Below are 12,846 nucleotides of genomic sequence, written 5' to 3' on the forward strand. Positions count from 1 at the left end.
TTCATTGTCATAAGTTAAAGATAATATCAATTTATTTTGACATACCTAATTATATTTTGGGGCAATTACTCTAATATAATAAACTTCTGAGTCCACCTGAACACAGTGTCTGTTTGGGATACATAACACCACAAGCTGATAACTCTTGAATGCAAAAATGAAAGATGAATAACTAGCTGTAACACTCCAAAGCACCACAGTCTCCACAGACTGTTAATAATACAGTCAGTAACTTACACAGAATCCTAGACTCAGGTACAAAAACTCATGTCTTCGGTGATCTTCGAGCCAAAGTCAGGGACCATTTCCCTGCACTAATTGAAGACTCTGAACTTCTGAGAGATTTAGATTTCAAGTGCTTTGCAGTAAATCACCATGCATACCACAAGTGAGAGGTCAGGTGATCAGAATTCTTAGAGGTTCCATGGGAACGAACCTCTACTCAGACTTTGCAGCTGTCTCTGTGATCCCAATAAAAGTTAAAAAAAAATAATCTCAGGAAATTGCTACACGGAAAACAATAATCTGCTGAAAGTGAATGGAACCTTAATTTTAAATGTTCTCAAGGTGAATTCTGATGTTAAAATTAAATGAACTTAATGAAAATTCCACATGTAAATCTGTGTGGGCAATCCTACATGTAATCATAAAAATAACTACCTACTCTCTGCTGACCTTTTCATAAATTTTTCTGCTCTTCAGAGAATAGAATTACCCCTGCAAAGTAGGGGTGATTATTTTCATTTTATAGATGAAGAAACAGAGTCTCAGAGAAGTTGGGTGACTTTTTCTTGGTCATACGACTAGGAAACAGTCTGTCTCCAAACTCTTCTCACTGGAGCCCAATATTGCACATCTCATTCAGACAGGATGACTGTCCCTAAAACTCATATAAGATTACCACATCTTCATTATTCTTCATTTATCACAGTCTCTTCCATGCCACTAGGGGGAGAAGTGATCAAGAGTAACGGAGGGAGGTGGATCGTGGCTCACTAGCAGAGCGCTTGCCTCGCACACGTGAGGCCCTGGATTTGATCCTCAGCATCATATAAAAATAACTAAACAAAATAAAGATATTGTGTCCATCTATAATTTTTAAAAAAGAGTAATGGAGAGACCTCTCAAGTACCATTCTAACATATGTCAACTTCTTATTGCTGAGAGAGATTAACTTTGTATTTCTTCTGGAAGTTGATCTTTTGCCAACTTGTGGTATGAAATAGGTTATTTTAATAGGAATGGGTCTGGGAGACAGAAAATAAACAATAGAATTAACAATATGATCAAGAGCTTAAAAAAAAATCCTCCACAAAGGAACACTAGGGGGCTCCCTAACCTTGGGTTTCCAAATTAGTCATTAAATCACCTTCAGGATTTGGACAATATCTTAGTGCTACATCCACTATTATTTACTTATGTTCTTTAGCATATTCCATATATGTACCCATACATATGCATATTTAAAGAAATATGTATCATATATGCAATATATGCCAATGTAAAAGGAAATTCTTGGAAGTCTAAACTCAATATTTTTTGTATTCATTAAAATTAATAATCATTAGTAAAATGCACATGCATACATACTGCATATATATATGATCAAATTCCTCCTGAAATATTTCACATCTTGCATTTTGGAGCGGGCTGCATGATGTAAGTCTCACTTCTGCTAACAGAACTTGTCTTTCTTTATTGACCCTGTGTTCACTTCCTCCTATTTCCATACTTACTGCCTTAAAAATAAGCTAACCCGGATACTTCTTCCAAATGTGTTACTAAATCTTTGTGTAAATAAATTATCACATAATCTCTAGTCCCACTTGCTAGCATATAAAATGAAGAGTCTGGGCTGCACTGGTGTTTCTGAATCTTGGTTGCACATTAGAATCAGTTGGAAATGAATCAGGTTAATTAAAAGAATTTGGGGAACGAGGGCAGTAAGACCAAGTAAAGTTTAAAAGTTCCCTTGGTGTTGGTAATTTGCTGCCAAGGCCCAGAATGATTCAATTAGTTTGCCTGGGAGATCTAATTCATTGCAATCCCTGTCTTTACTCACAAAGTTGAGGTCTGGATCTTGACCTGACCTTTCTGATATGAAGACTACAAAAGCATGGATCTTCCACGTATCTACCTTTACTGAGGCTTAATCACCATATTTTAAAAATTCATCCCTAGAAAGACGGTTTCCTGCTTCAATTAACTGGGCAATAGGACAATCCAAAAGGCTAGGGTGAATAAACAAAGGTATTTTCTCTACCTCTTCTCTGTATACTGTTCTGCAGATAAATCTTGAACATATACTTTTATGAGGTTATTTTTGACGAGTCTAATAATTAAAAGAAGAGAGAGGCCAACTCTTTAGGATACCAGTGATGATATTAGGATTCCTCTATTAGGAGGACTGACTTGAAAGTCTATGAATAATATAAAAATATATACATTTGCTGTATGAATATGGACTGGCATAGTCTGAATTCCAAGTACTAGTTGCTGCAAGTTTCAGTATATCTGCTTAAAACCCAGGACATGTCATTTTTTCTGCAATGGTAGCACATCTTTAGCTACAGGGAGTGAGCTCAACTGTCACCAGCCTCAGGTGTACATTATGCCTAACTCCTGTTAAAGATGCTAAAGTTGGCCTTCACTTCTGCTGGTTAAGCATCTCTACCAACTTCAAATGAAAAATATGGCTTGTGGAATTTACACTTCAACCTGGTTGGAAGTTTCTTAATGTCCTATATAGGACCAGCCTTTCTTTTCTATGTAAGAGGGAATGAACAATGTAATGGTCTCATTCTATGAGCCATATGGTGACTCTGGAAAGAGTTAATGTCTGTCATAGAGTGGATCAAAACTACTGTAGTTTTAAAACTGACATCTCTCCAGCAGGATGGAAGAACCCAACATAGGAACAAGGACTATTTGTAATTATAGAAAAAACTGTTCTTTATTTTAAATTGAATTAACAGATGCCATATCTTGTCCACCCCACTTATACTCAAGTCAGAATCTTTCAGAAGAATCTACTATTTCCTAAAATCTAGGGTCTCAGGAAACAATATATCTAGGCAAGATTTTGTGAGTTTTGGAGAAGATAATTTAATCCTTAGAGCCCTGTCTCCCTGAAGATAAAACATCAGAGGTTCAAAGCTTACTTTGGCAAACATTGTAATATCTCACAGATTTCTAAGAAGTGGGATTTATTATGTTAACAAGTATTAAATGTAAAGCACGTGTAAATGTTTTCCCCTCACATGATTCAAAAGTACCTTACCTGTCCAAAGTGTCATCGGATCTGTACCGACTAATTGTGGCTTTTGGCCCATCTCTCTCATTTATTTTCCTGTAACAGAAATAATTACCAAATAAATTAGATAAATTACCAAAAAAAAAGAGCATATAAAACCTGTCATACTTTTGGCAATAGTTTTACCTACTTGGGTAGGAAAAGTACAGGTTGTCAAAGGAAAGGCCGATTTGGAGTACCCAAATCTTCTAGGCTTTGGCTTGGATAGAATAATAATAATAAAAGGTTCTCTTGTGGCTCCAATTATTTTTAACTACAGTGTAACATAATCAAGTTGTGGACAAGGATATGTACAACAAACAACAAAACATGCAGAATGGTTAATAACTAATATGAACTCTTGTCAAGTTGTCAATCTCTGCATAATAGGAAATCAACTCCTTTATAGTCAGCTGTGTTTTGTTTGCAGGGTTCTAACAGTGCTCTATGCCCACACAATGGACTAACTCCTAAATTGCTGTATTTAACATTCAGCACCGTGGACAGAGTTGAAAGAGGATAACTCACTGGCAGCTGGAAAGGAGATGGGGAAGAAGGAAAAGATGGAAACATGCAGGGCCAAAAAGAAAAAAAAATAGAAAGAAGAAAGTGAGAGATGAGAAAAAGAAGAGAAGAGAAGAGTTATTCGGAGAAGGAGAGGAGGCAAGAAGAGAAAAAGATACACAAGCAGGAAAAAATGGGGAAGGAAGACAAGAAAATAGAGGCAGAGAGGACAGCAGCCTTAACAATAGGAATCATTGTTTTCAGAGGAAAGCACTGAAAATATTTTGATCTAATTGATCAAACAGAAAGTCTGTTTACTGCCTCATCTAGCCTGTGATGCGGGGAAAGCAAGCTCTTTGAGGAATTATGCCGTGATTTATTGCATTTACATTTCAAATCATCATTTGAAGCCGATAGATCAAAGATATGGAGTCAGAATAAGTACTAAGACTGGTTCAGCACACCAATGTAATTCAAAATAGAAAGTAAACACAGAAAGCACAAGGCTCCTGTTCTCCCAAAACACACTGTGTATATACCCTGAGAATAGGAAACTTAGTTTTCACTGTCACATCCCAAGTGTCATATTCTTTCATAATTATAGAGAAACTTAATAAAATGGAGGGAGAAATTTCCACTGGTGGCCAACCTCCCTGTGTCTGGTGAGATGAGGGTCAACTGAGAACCAGGCTGACATCTTCAATATGAGGAAGCCTAATGAGAAGGCACAGGTAGAGACTCTGCCAGACCACAGAAGGGTAAATCAGATGGCACCAGGAAAGCAAAATGGCTACTTTGAATAGAGAGTTGTAAGTTGTGCACCTTTAGGAAAGGTCAAAATGATGAAAAGGTTAGAAATGGTTGGGAAAAAATCACAGATAAAAAGTTTCGAATATAGATTCAAGGTGTCTACTTCACTTTCTACAGTCCACACTCTTTACTAAGTACCTCTCAGTTGCAAGCAAACACTAGACCAGATGGAACTTGATTCTGATATATATTTGGCTTCTTCTGACAGGTGTGGTTGTTTATATGTGTGTGGGTACAAATGTGTTTTAATGAGAATATTATCTTTCTTGATCAATCTAAGACTATTTACATCAATCATTATAATTACTAATTTTGTCTGAATTTTCTCACTTGCCATCAAGGATAGATTAGTGTTTTCCACAAGCCTAGGAGTTTCCAAAAAGAAATGGACTATCTCTCTGGAAATGTTATTTCTGAATTTTAGGATTCCGTTCTCTAAAGCTCAGAGATAGCTCATCTGGTTATGTTTCTATTTCCATGATAGACCTTTCCCTGCCCATGAGAAGGACCATCCTAGTGGCATGGGCTGTGGCTGATTATGTTTCAGCTCTAACCCTTAGTTCTGGGAACTGGGTAAGCAGGTCCCCACCCTTACCCCTGATGATATCCCAGATTCTCCTTCCCATGCCTGGAATACTGGGGCCAGCCTGAGGCCAGCCACAGATATTCTGCTGACTTGAGCAAGTCTCATCTCAGAGCCACCATCTTTGTGTTTCTGCTGATAACATACCTTATCAAAACACCTACCTGTCCAAGGCATCATGGGAGTTGTGTCGGTTGAGCACCACCCTGCCATAGTTTTCATCTCTGCAAAGAAAGACCAAAATGATGTCACATCACAAGTTACCACCGTGTTTGCTGAGCACAAAACAAGAGAGATGGGGAGAGCTCACAAATCTTGGCAAGGTTAATCCATTTTACTTTAGGCATAAGAACACAAATGTGAAACCAGTCACTGCTTGCAGGAGCATCCTAAAAAGAAACAAGTTGTCAGTACAAATGATCATTTATCTCATGAGACTTCCACATGATTCAACAAGGAACAACTGTTTGGTTGTTGTTATTTTTTTGTTTTTAAATAGAGTATGGAAACACGAGCCCACCTACGTTGTATATATTAGAAGAGTCCTTTTCCGTAGGATGGCAAATACAAAAGATTCCTACCAATGTTGTTTAAATTTAATTAACCCCTTGATGTCTGGATAATTGATGGACTTGAAAATTTCCTTGACACAAGTGTAGGAAAACATGTTGCTAAGGAGACTGAGCATTCATAGGAGATTTAGCCCATCTTGAACCATGAGCCCATATTGCCCTCTTTGGTCCTTAAAATAACCCTCTGAATTAGTCAGGGAAGACACTGTCCTTTCCAATTCACTGAAGAGTAAACTGATCAGGGATTTTGTAGCTTTCCTAAAATCACAAGATTAGTAAAGTGACAAGGTGGGTCTAGGACCCAGATATTTTCATTCCAAACCTTTGTTTTTTTTCTTCTGGTGAGCTCTGCAAGGAACCTTTATACATAAAATTCCAAAGCCATGTCATGATACTTTACTCAGTGCATTTGAATGTATGGGCAATTTTAGGAAATGTCAAAACATGTAGTGGAGCTCTTGGAGTGGAGCCAAAGCAGAGAGTAAGTACCTGAACCTCTTTCATGTCAACCCACCCAAACAGGAAACACTACCTTTTTCCTGATTCGGCTCCACTAACATTACTCAACACTCTGGAACCATTTTTAATAATGCTATAAGAGAACTGTGGTAGACAATTAAAAAGAAAGATGAGCACTGAAACTGAAACAATCCTAGAAAATATAGACCCTCATAGGTCCCAAGGGGGACGTTTCTATCTTCCTTTGTATTCCTTTCCAAAACCTGTCAGAGCGAAGCAGACACCAGGCGTGTTCTTACCTGAAAAAGAATCACAGCCCAGGACCCGGCCAGTGGCAGCCAGGGAGGCACTGGGGCCAGATTCCCTTTCACTCAGCAGCTGCCATCCCATTTCCAGCTGGCTTCCCTTTTTAGGGAGGTTTGCCTGGCATGAAACCAACATTCCTACCAACTGCGGTTTATCTTAGACATCTCTGTCTTCATCCATCTGTGTAAATATTTGCAATCCAAAATTTATTATCTACACTTGACATCACACTGCCACGACAGAAAAACAGAAATGCCATATTAAGCTCTGACAGAAGCAATAGGTGCTGCTTTGTGGAAGGGAATAATTGTTGTCCAAGAGTATTAACCCCAAAGTGAATCTGTCTCCACAAGCCCCTATATGTTCTCGAAACCATAAAATTCAGTAACAACAATCAGTAGGTATTTTAATGTCACAGTTGCAAATATGATCCTCAAATAAACACATTTGGACAGTTTGTAGAAGGTTTGGAGTACATATCATATAATGCTGGGTTTTTCAGATTCAGGTTTGACAATGATGTGATTGTGGAAGCTGTCCTGTGCATCATAGGATCTTTAACAACCTTCTTGGCCTCTACTCACCCCAATTGGGGTGTAAAGAACACACCCCAATTTTGACAATCAAAAGTTATCTCCTAACATAGCCCAATGTCTCCAGGGGGTAAAATCACCCGTGTTTGAGAAACACAGGTATAATGAAAAGACAATGGGTCACGTTAAAATCTCCACTCCGCCACTTAATGATGATGCCCCATCAGACAAATTATGGGGCTTCTTCTCACCAGAGATTTCTCTCCTATAAAATGAGTATATAATATCTACCTTGAGAGATTGTTGTGAGATTCAGTGATGCTCAATCTGTCAATTATCCACTATGAAGCTTAACACATAAGGAAATGATAAGATGTGTACATGTGTATGGGTAATTTATAATGTGCCACTAATTTATAAAAAAAAAAGATCTGGGATGGATGCGTGTCTATTATAAATCTGTGTTGGCAACGAGGCTCTATGCCTATGATTATAGTTTCCAGATCTTTGGCAGAAGCAATGCTTAAAGCAGATGAAACTTTGCAGGTGGCAAGTGTTTTCTCTTATAAAATAAAGCCACATTTTCCATCCATTCAATATCTAGAAGTGGGGCAGATAGGACTAAAATAATTGGGGATTTATTAACTAATTTCAGTGGTGTACATAGAAAATTGCAATACATTATTATTGGATTTGGAATAAGGCTACCATGTGCTTGTTTCCACCGGCTCCACCAACACACACGAGGAATCTCATGATGATGGATTAACTGTTAGCTTTTTGGAAACCGGAAACTCCTGTTTTCTTTTGTTCACCAAGGAAACACCAAAATCTATTCCAGGTGACAATCATGCTCTCTCTGAGGAGTGTCTCACATTCTCTTATGTGTAAGTGTATTAAAAATGAAGGAGATATTCTTGAAAATCTGGTACCACCGATTTATGTTTCCTAAATCTCACCCCAAATCAGAGCATGTGTTTTAAAGAAAACTGGCTTTCCAGATGACCCCTTAGTCCCAAACAGAGAACACCTCTTTCCGCTCATCCGTCCACCTACCCACTCCTACATCCCTACACTTACTTTTCTTCTTCCAGACGTTTCTTTATCCAGCTGCTGTCCTGTAAGAAAGTCCTTCTTTTGTTCATCTCGTGAAAGCCCTGCTGCCTCGGTGTGGTCCCCCCAGTGGTGCTCTTCACATCTATCAGTGGAAACATGAAAAATTAGGTGACAGAGTGAGGCTGAGTATTGGTTTGTTTACTCTGAAAATCTCAAGAAGCCCACGTGATCAGCCAGCATTACTTTCTAAGCTGGTAAGTCCAGTACTTGTTTCAAAGCAGGATTCCCCAGCAAGAAAGAACAAATCCCACACCCCATCATCAAAGATAACATATAAATCTGCTCAGGTGCCAAGCGAAACTGCCAGAGCAGCTCACGAGGCCTCATCCAGCGCCTGGGAATGTAGAACCACCAGCCAGGAATAAACCAAGCCAGGGCTTAGTGGGTTGGGTTTTGACCCAACAAGAAATACGTCTCCGAAGTACACCCAAGACTGTTGTTATAGGACTCAGTAAATTAAAATCCATAAGTCCTGGTGCATTTGATTACATGTAATTTGATTATTTGAACTTCTGGGAACCAGAAGAAATGTCACCCTCAAAGAAGGACATTTTTTTTTAAAGAATCTTTAAATTACAATTATATGATGAAAAACTATAGCACCTGTTCTTTTTTATATGTATATATTTTTAGTTGTATATATACAAATATAAATATACATTTTTGTATATATATACAAAAATATACATATTCTTATATGTATATACTTTTTATTATGATGGACATAATACCCTTATTTTATTTATTTATTTTTATGTGGTGCTGAGGATCAAATCCAGTGCCTCACACGAGCTAAGCAAGCGCTCTATCATTGAGCTACAGCCTCAGCGCCCTCTTGCTTGTTCTTAAGCTTAAATTCAGCAAAGCTGATTCGACTGCTACTTCCAAGCATTGAATACCTATATTTAAAACCATGAGTTGTTTTTCCTAGATTTTAGAGTTTTTGTTGAGCAAAGGAAACATTGTCTAAATTACCATTTCCTGTGGGTGACTTTTTTCTCATGGGAAAATCAGACATGATGCCTTCCAGTAAGGATCTAAAAGAAAAATGGGAATGTGAGAAAGCACAGCAATGACATTAATAATCTGTGAGTATTTCATTACTAAGGCATATTTTTCAATGACAAAGCTACATGATACAGTACAATCCATACGTTACATAAAGTACCCTGTAAGGACCTGAGAATTCATCTATTCCAATTAACTTATTTTACAAATAGAGAAAAATGAGGCCCGGGATGTTTAGTGTCCCCAATATTGTATGACAAGCAGTTGGTTGAATCATCTTCATTTTCTGAGAGCTGAACGGTCTTAGTGGAGTTGGAAGGATCTGCATTTAAATGATCCTATTTTCTGACTGTGTCACCTTGGGAATACTATTAGCTCAGTCCCTCATCTAAACAATGAAGTGAAATAGAACTATTATGAGGACCAAGTGGAGACATATGTAAAGTACCTAGTTATTGCCCAATAATTGCACCTAGTAGGTGCTCAATAATTCTTAACTGCATGCCTCTCTCACCTTGGAAAGCAGAAAGCAAAAATGTGAGAGAGAGGGTTGGGAGTGGGAAGGCAAGGAACAGACTTGAACTTGGGCATATGGACATGTAAGGGGTGTGGGGTGGCCCTGGCTGGGTTTGGAGGTTGATGAGACCTTGGCAGGAAGGGGAGGTAAAGAGGCAGCTGAAGACCAACACGCTTTAACTATTGGTGAATTTTGCCTCAGTCTGAGTCTGCTTCTTGACCTACCTGTTTCCGGCTGTTAATGGGCTCTGATAAATTCTATTCCTCTTAGCTGATGAAGACCTAGAACATTCTCAGAGGTTTGAACTAGAATTCTGAGGCAACCAGAATGTCGACTGTATATTGGATGATAAATTTGCAGAGACTGCAAATCCAATCGTGGGACAGGGGCCAGGGTATTTGGAGAAAAAGCGTTTTACAATTACCCCTTATTTGTCTGTCTCTCCTAAGAGACCAGGTTTTCAGTGGGCAGGATCTAAGTCTCTTCTGTTCCCAGTGTCTGACAATGGAGGAGCTGACTAAGTGATTTTTATTGGCTGAACAGCATCCTCCAAAATTCATGTATCAAAATCTAAAAACCTTAAAATGTGATTGTATTTGGAAATAGTGTCTTTAAAGAAGTAAGTTAGAATGAGGCCCTTGGGGTGGACGCTAATGCAATCTGACTGATGACTTTATAAGAATAATAATTTGGACACAGGAAGAGACATCAGAGGAAAGGTCAGGTGAGGGCCCAGCAAGAACCAGCCATCTGAAACCCCAGGGAAAAAAATCTCGGTGGAACCAAACCTACTGACAACTTGATCTTGGATTTATAGGCTCCAGAACTGTTAGACAAATTTCTATTGTTTGAGTCATCCAGTCAATGTGTGGTATTTTGTTATAGCAGCTCTTGCAAACTGATACAGTCCTTATAGAAATGTGATTTAAACATTTCTGAAATAGCAAAATTTCTCACAGAGCTCTGTGTGCTATATTGTCCCTTTCCTTTGTTTCTTCAGTTGTCCTATTCACAAGGCAATTATTAATAGCATAAATAGCTGTTTGTGGAGTTCCTGCTTTGAATAGGGGCCCTCACAGGCATCGTCTCTCATTTTCACATGAACTCTGTGACCTCACTATTATGACCTCCAACTCCCAAACAAAACATCTGAAGGTCAGGGACAGTATGTAACTTGCTCAAGGTGCTAAAAGGCAGTTAGGTTTCTAAACCAAAGCCAACCCTTATCTCAGCAAGCAGCAATAGTGCTCATCATGAGTCACTTCAAGACTAAACGGGTACCCAGGTATTAGAGAGATGATAAACATCAGGGTCCTGCCTGACCTTTGATATCTCACTCCTTGGAAGTGCTATAAACTTTGACCCTGTTGCATGGCACCAGGAGACTCAGGGTAGTCACTCAAGGAATCACTGCAGCAGAAAAATCCTCCAGAACAACTTTCTTTGTATTTTACCTTGATTATAAATATTTCCACACAAAAACTTGTACATGAATAATCACAGCAGTATTATTAGCAGTAGCCCCAAAGTGGAAATAATCCAAATGCCTATCACGTGATGAATGAATACAAAATTTGGTAAAGCCACACAATTGAATATTACTCAGCAATAAAAAAGGAATGTAGTACTGACTCAAAGAGGACATGGATGAAGCTTGAAACATTAGGCTAAATGAAAGATACCAGACACAGAAGATGGCATGTCATATGATTCTACTTTTATGAAGTATACAGCATAGTCACATTCATATAAAGAAAGTAGGTTGGTGTTTGTCAAGGGTTAGTGGAAGGGGAGAATGGAGAATGACTGTTAATGGTAGGTTTCTTTGGGGGGTAAAAATGTAGAGCAAACAGGTTAGAGGATGCAGGAGAGGAGGGAAAGGGGAGGCACTGAGGAATGAGACTGATCAAATTATATTTTATGCATGTATGAATATGGCATAATGAATCCCACTATTATGTTTAATTATAATATACCATTAAAAGTTAATGAAAATTTTTTTCTGGAATTAATGATGTTGGTTCTACAACCTTGTGAATAAATTTTTTACAACACTGAATTTTATACACTGAAGGGTGAATTTTTTTTTAAAGAGAGAGTGAGAGTGAGAGAGAGAGAGAGAGAGAGAGAGAGAGAGAGAGAATTTTTTAATATTTATTTTTTAGTTTTCGGCGGACACAACATCTTTGTTTGTATGTGGTGCTGAGGATCGAACCTGGGCCACACGCATGCCAGGTGAGCGCGCTACCACTTGAGCCACATCCCCAGCCCCTGAAGGGTGAATTTTGTAATATGAAAAAACAAAAAGAAAAACTGACAGCAGGTGTGGATCATGTCACAAAACCATGTAACTATTGGGTAGTACATTTTCAATTATTTTAGTTGTGTATGTTACTTAAAAATAGATATCGTATATGGATTTATATAAGTTATAGCACATATGTCCTAAATAAAATAATTAACATATATGCATTTAGTAAATGCATATTATGTATAAATATTTTATTTATAAAAATAAATATACAACATAAAAATCTGCCCCTAAAGCTATAAACTTAAAACTCATTTTATTGAAAAGGTAATTACACTCATTGAGACACACGAACTCATCTTAAGTACACTGTGTTCTTCTGTTCATGCTATTTGTTGTAACTTCCCTGAACAATGCCCTTTGGGCATATGGAAGTTGCCTTGTCTTCTTGTAGAGGGGTAAAGATGCCGACTGCATCTTACACAGACTTCACATATCTCAATGCCAACACACTCTTCTTCCCCTTTGATCCTATCTTTAGCTTCCCTTTATGCCCCAGAACTTTCCATCTCCCTCACACCCTTAATATTTATCTGACCTTCATTTTCTTGAAATCCTTCTGACTTCCAGCCAGTCTGAGGTAAAATGCCTGGACAGGGAATGAGGTGTCCTTTGAGGGGGGAGGGTAATCTGTTAAGGTGTTAGTGATGGCTTGGGGTGGGGTTGGGGGAATGATGACCTTCAGCCAGACAGCTCCCAGCCTGGCCACTCATCAGCTACGTGAACCCATTTTTCCTTTCTGCCTCTACAAAGTGGGGGTTATGTTAACCTTAAAAGATTGTTATGGGGCTGGGGTTGTGGCTCAGGGGTAGAGGGCTTGCCTAGTGTGAATGAG

At 38.4% G+C, this 12,846-nt stretch overlaps 1 protein-coding gene across 9 annotated transcripts in view; it reads right to left on the minus strand.

Annotated features, from left to right (window-relative positions):
- Scel (sciellin) overlaps positions 1-12,846 on the minus strand; it is a 156,965-nt gene that overhangs the window by 78,577 nt on the left and 65,542 nt on the right. For all 9 annotated transcript variants that reach the window (XM_078015763.1, XM_078015765.1, XM_078015767.1 and 6 more), the window contains 4 exons: positions 9,151-9,212; positions 8,140-8,257; positions 5,354-5,413; positions 3,281-3,349 (listed from right to left, as the gene is read on the minus strand). In XM_078015763.1, the coding sequence (XP_077871889.1) occupies positions 3,281-3,349; positions 5,354-5,413; positions 8,140-8,257; positions 9,151-9,193 (290 nt within the window). In that variant the 5' untranslated portion in view covers positions 9,194-9,212. The remainder of the gene's footprint in view (positions 1-3,280; positions 3,350-5,353; positions 5,414-8,139; positions 8,258-9,150; positions 9,213-12,846) is intronic.

The sequence above is a fragment of the Ictidomys tridecemlineatus genome, chromosome 6 (genome assembly GCF_052094955.1).
Source record: "Ictidomys tridecemlineatus isolate mIctTri1 chromosome 6, mIctTri1.hap1, whole genome shotgun sequence".
Classification (NCBI taxonomy): domain Eukaryota; kingdom Metazoa; phylum Chordata; class Mammalia; order Rodentia; family Sciuridae; genus Ictidomys; species Ictidomys tridecemlineatus.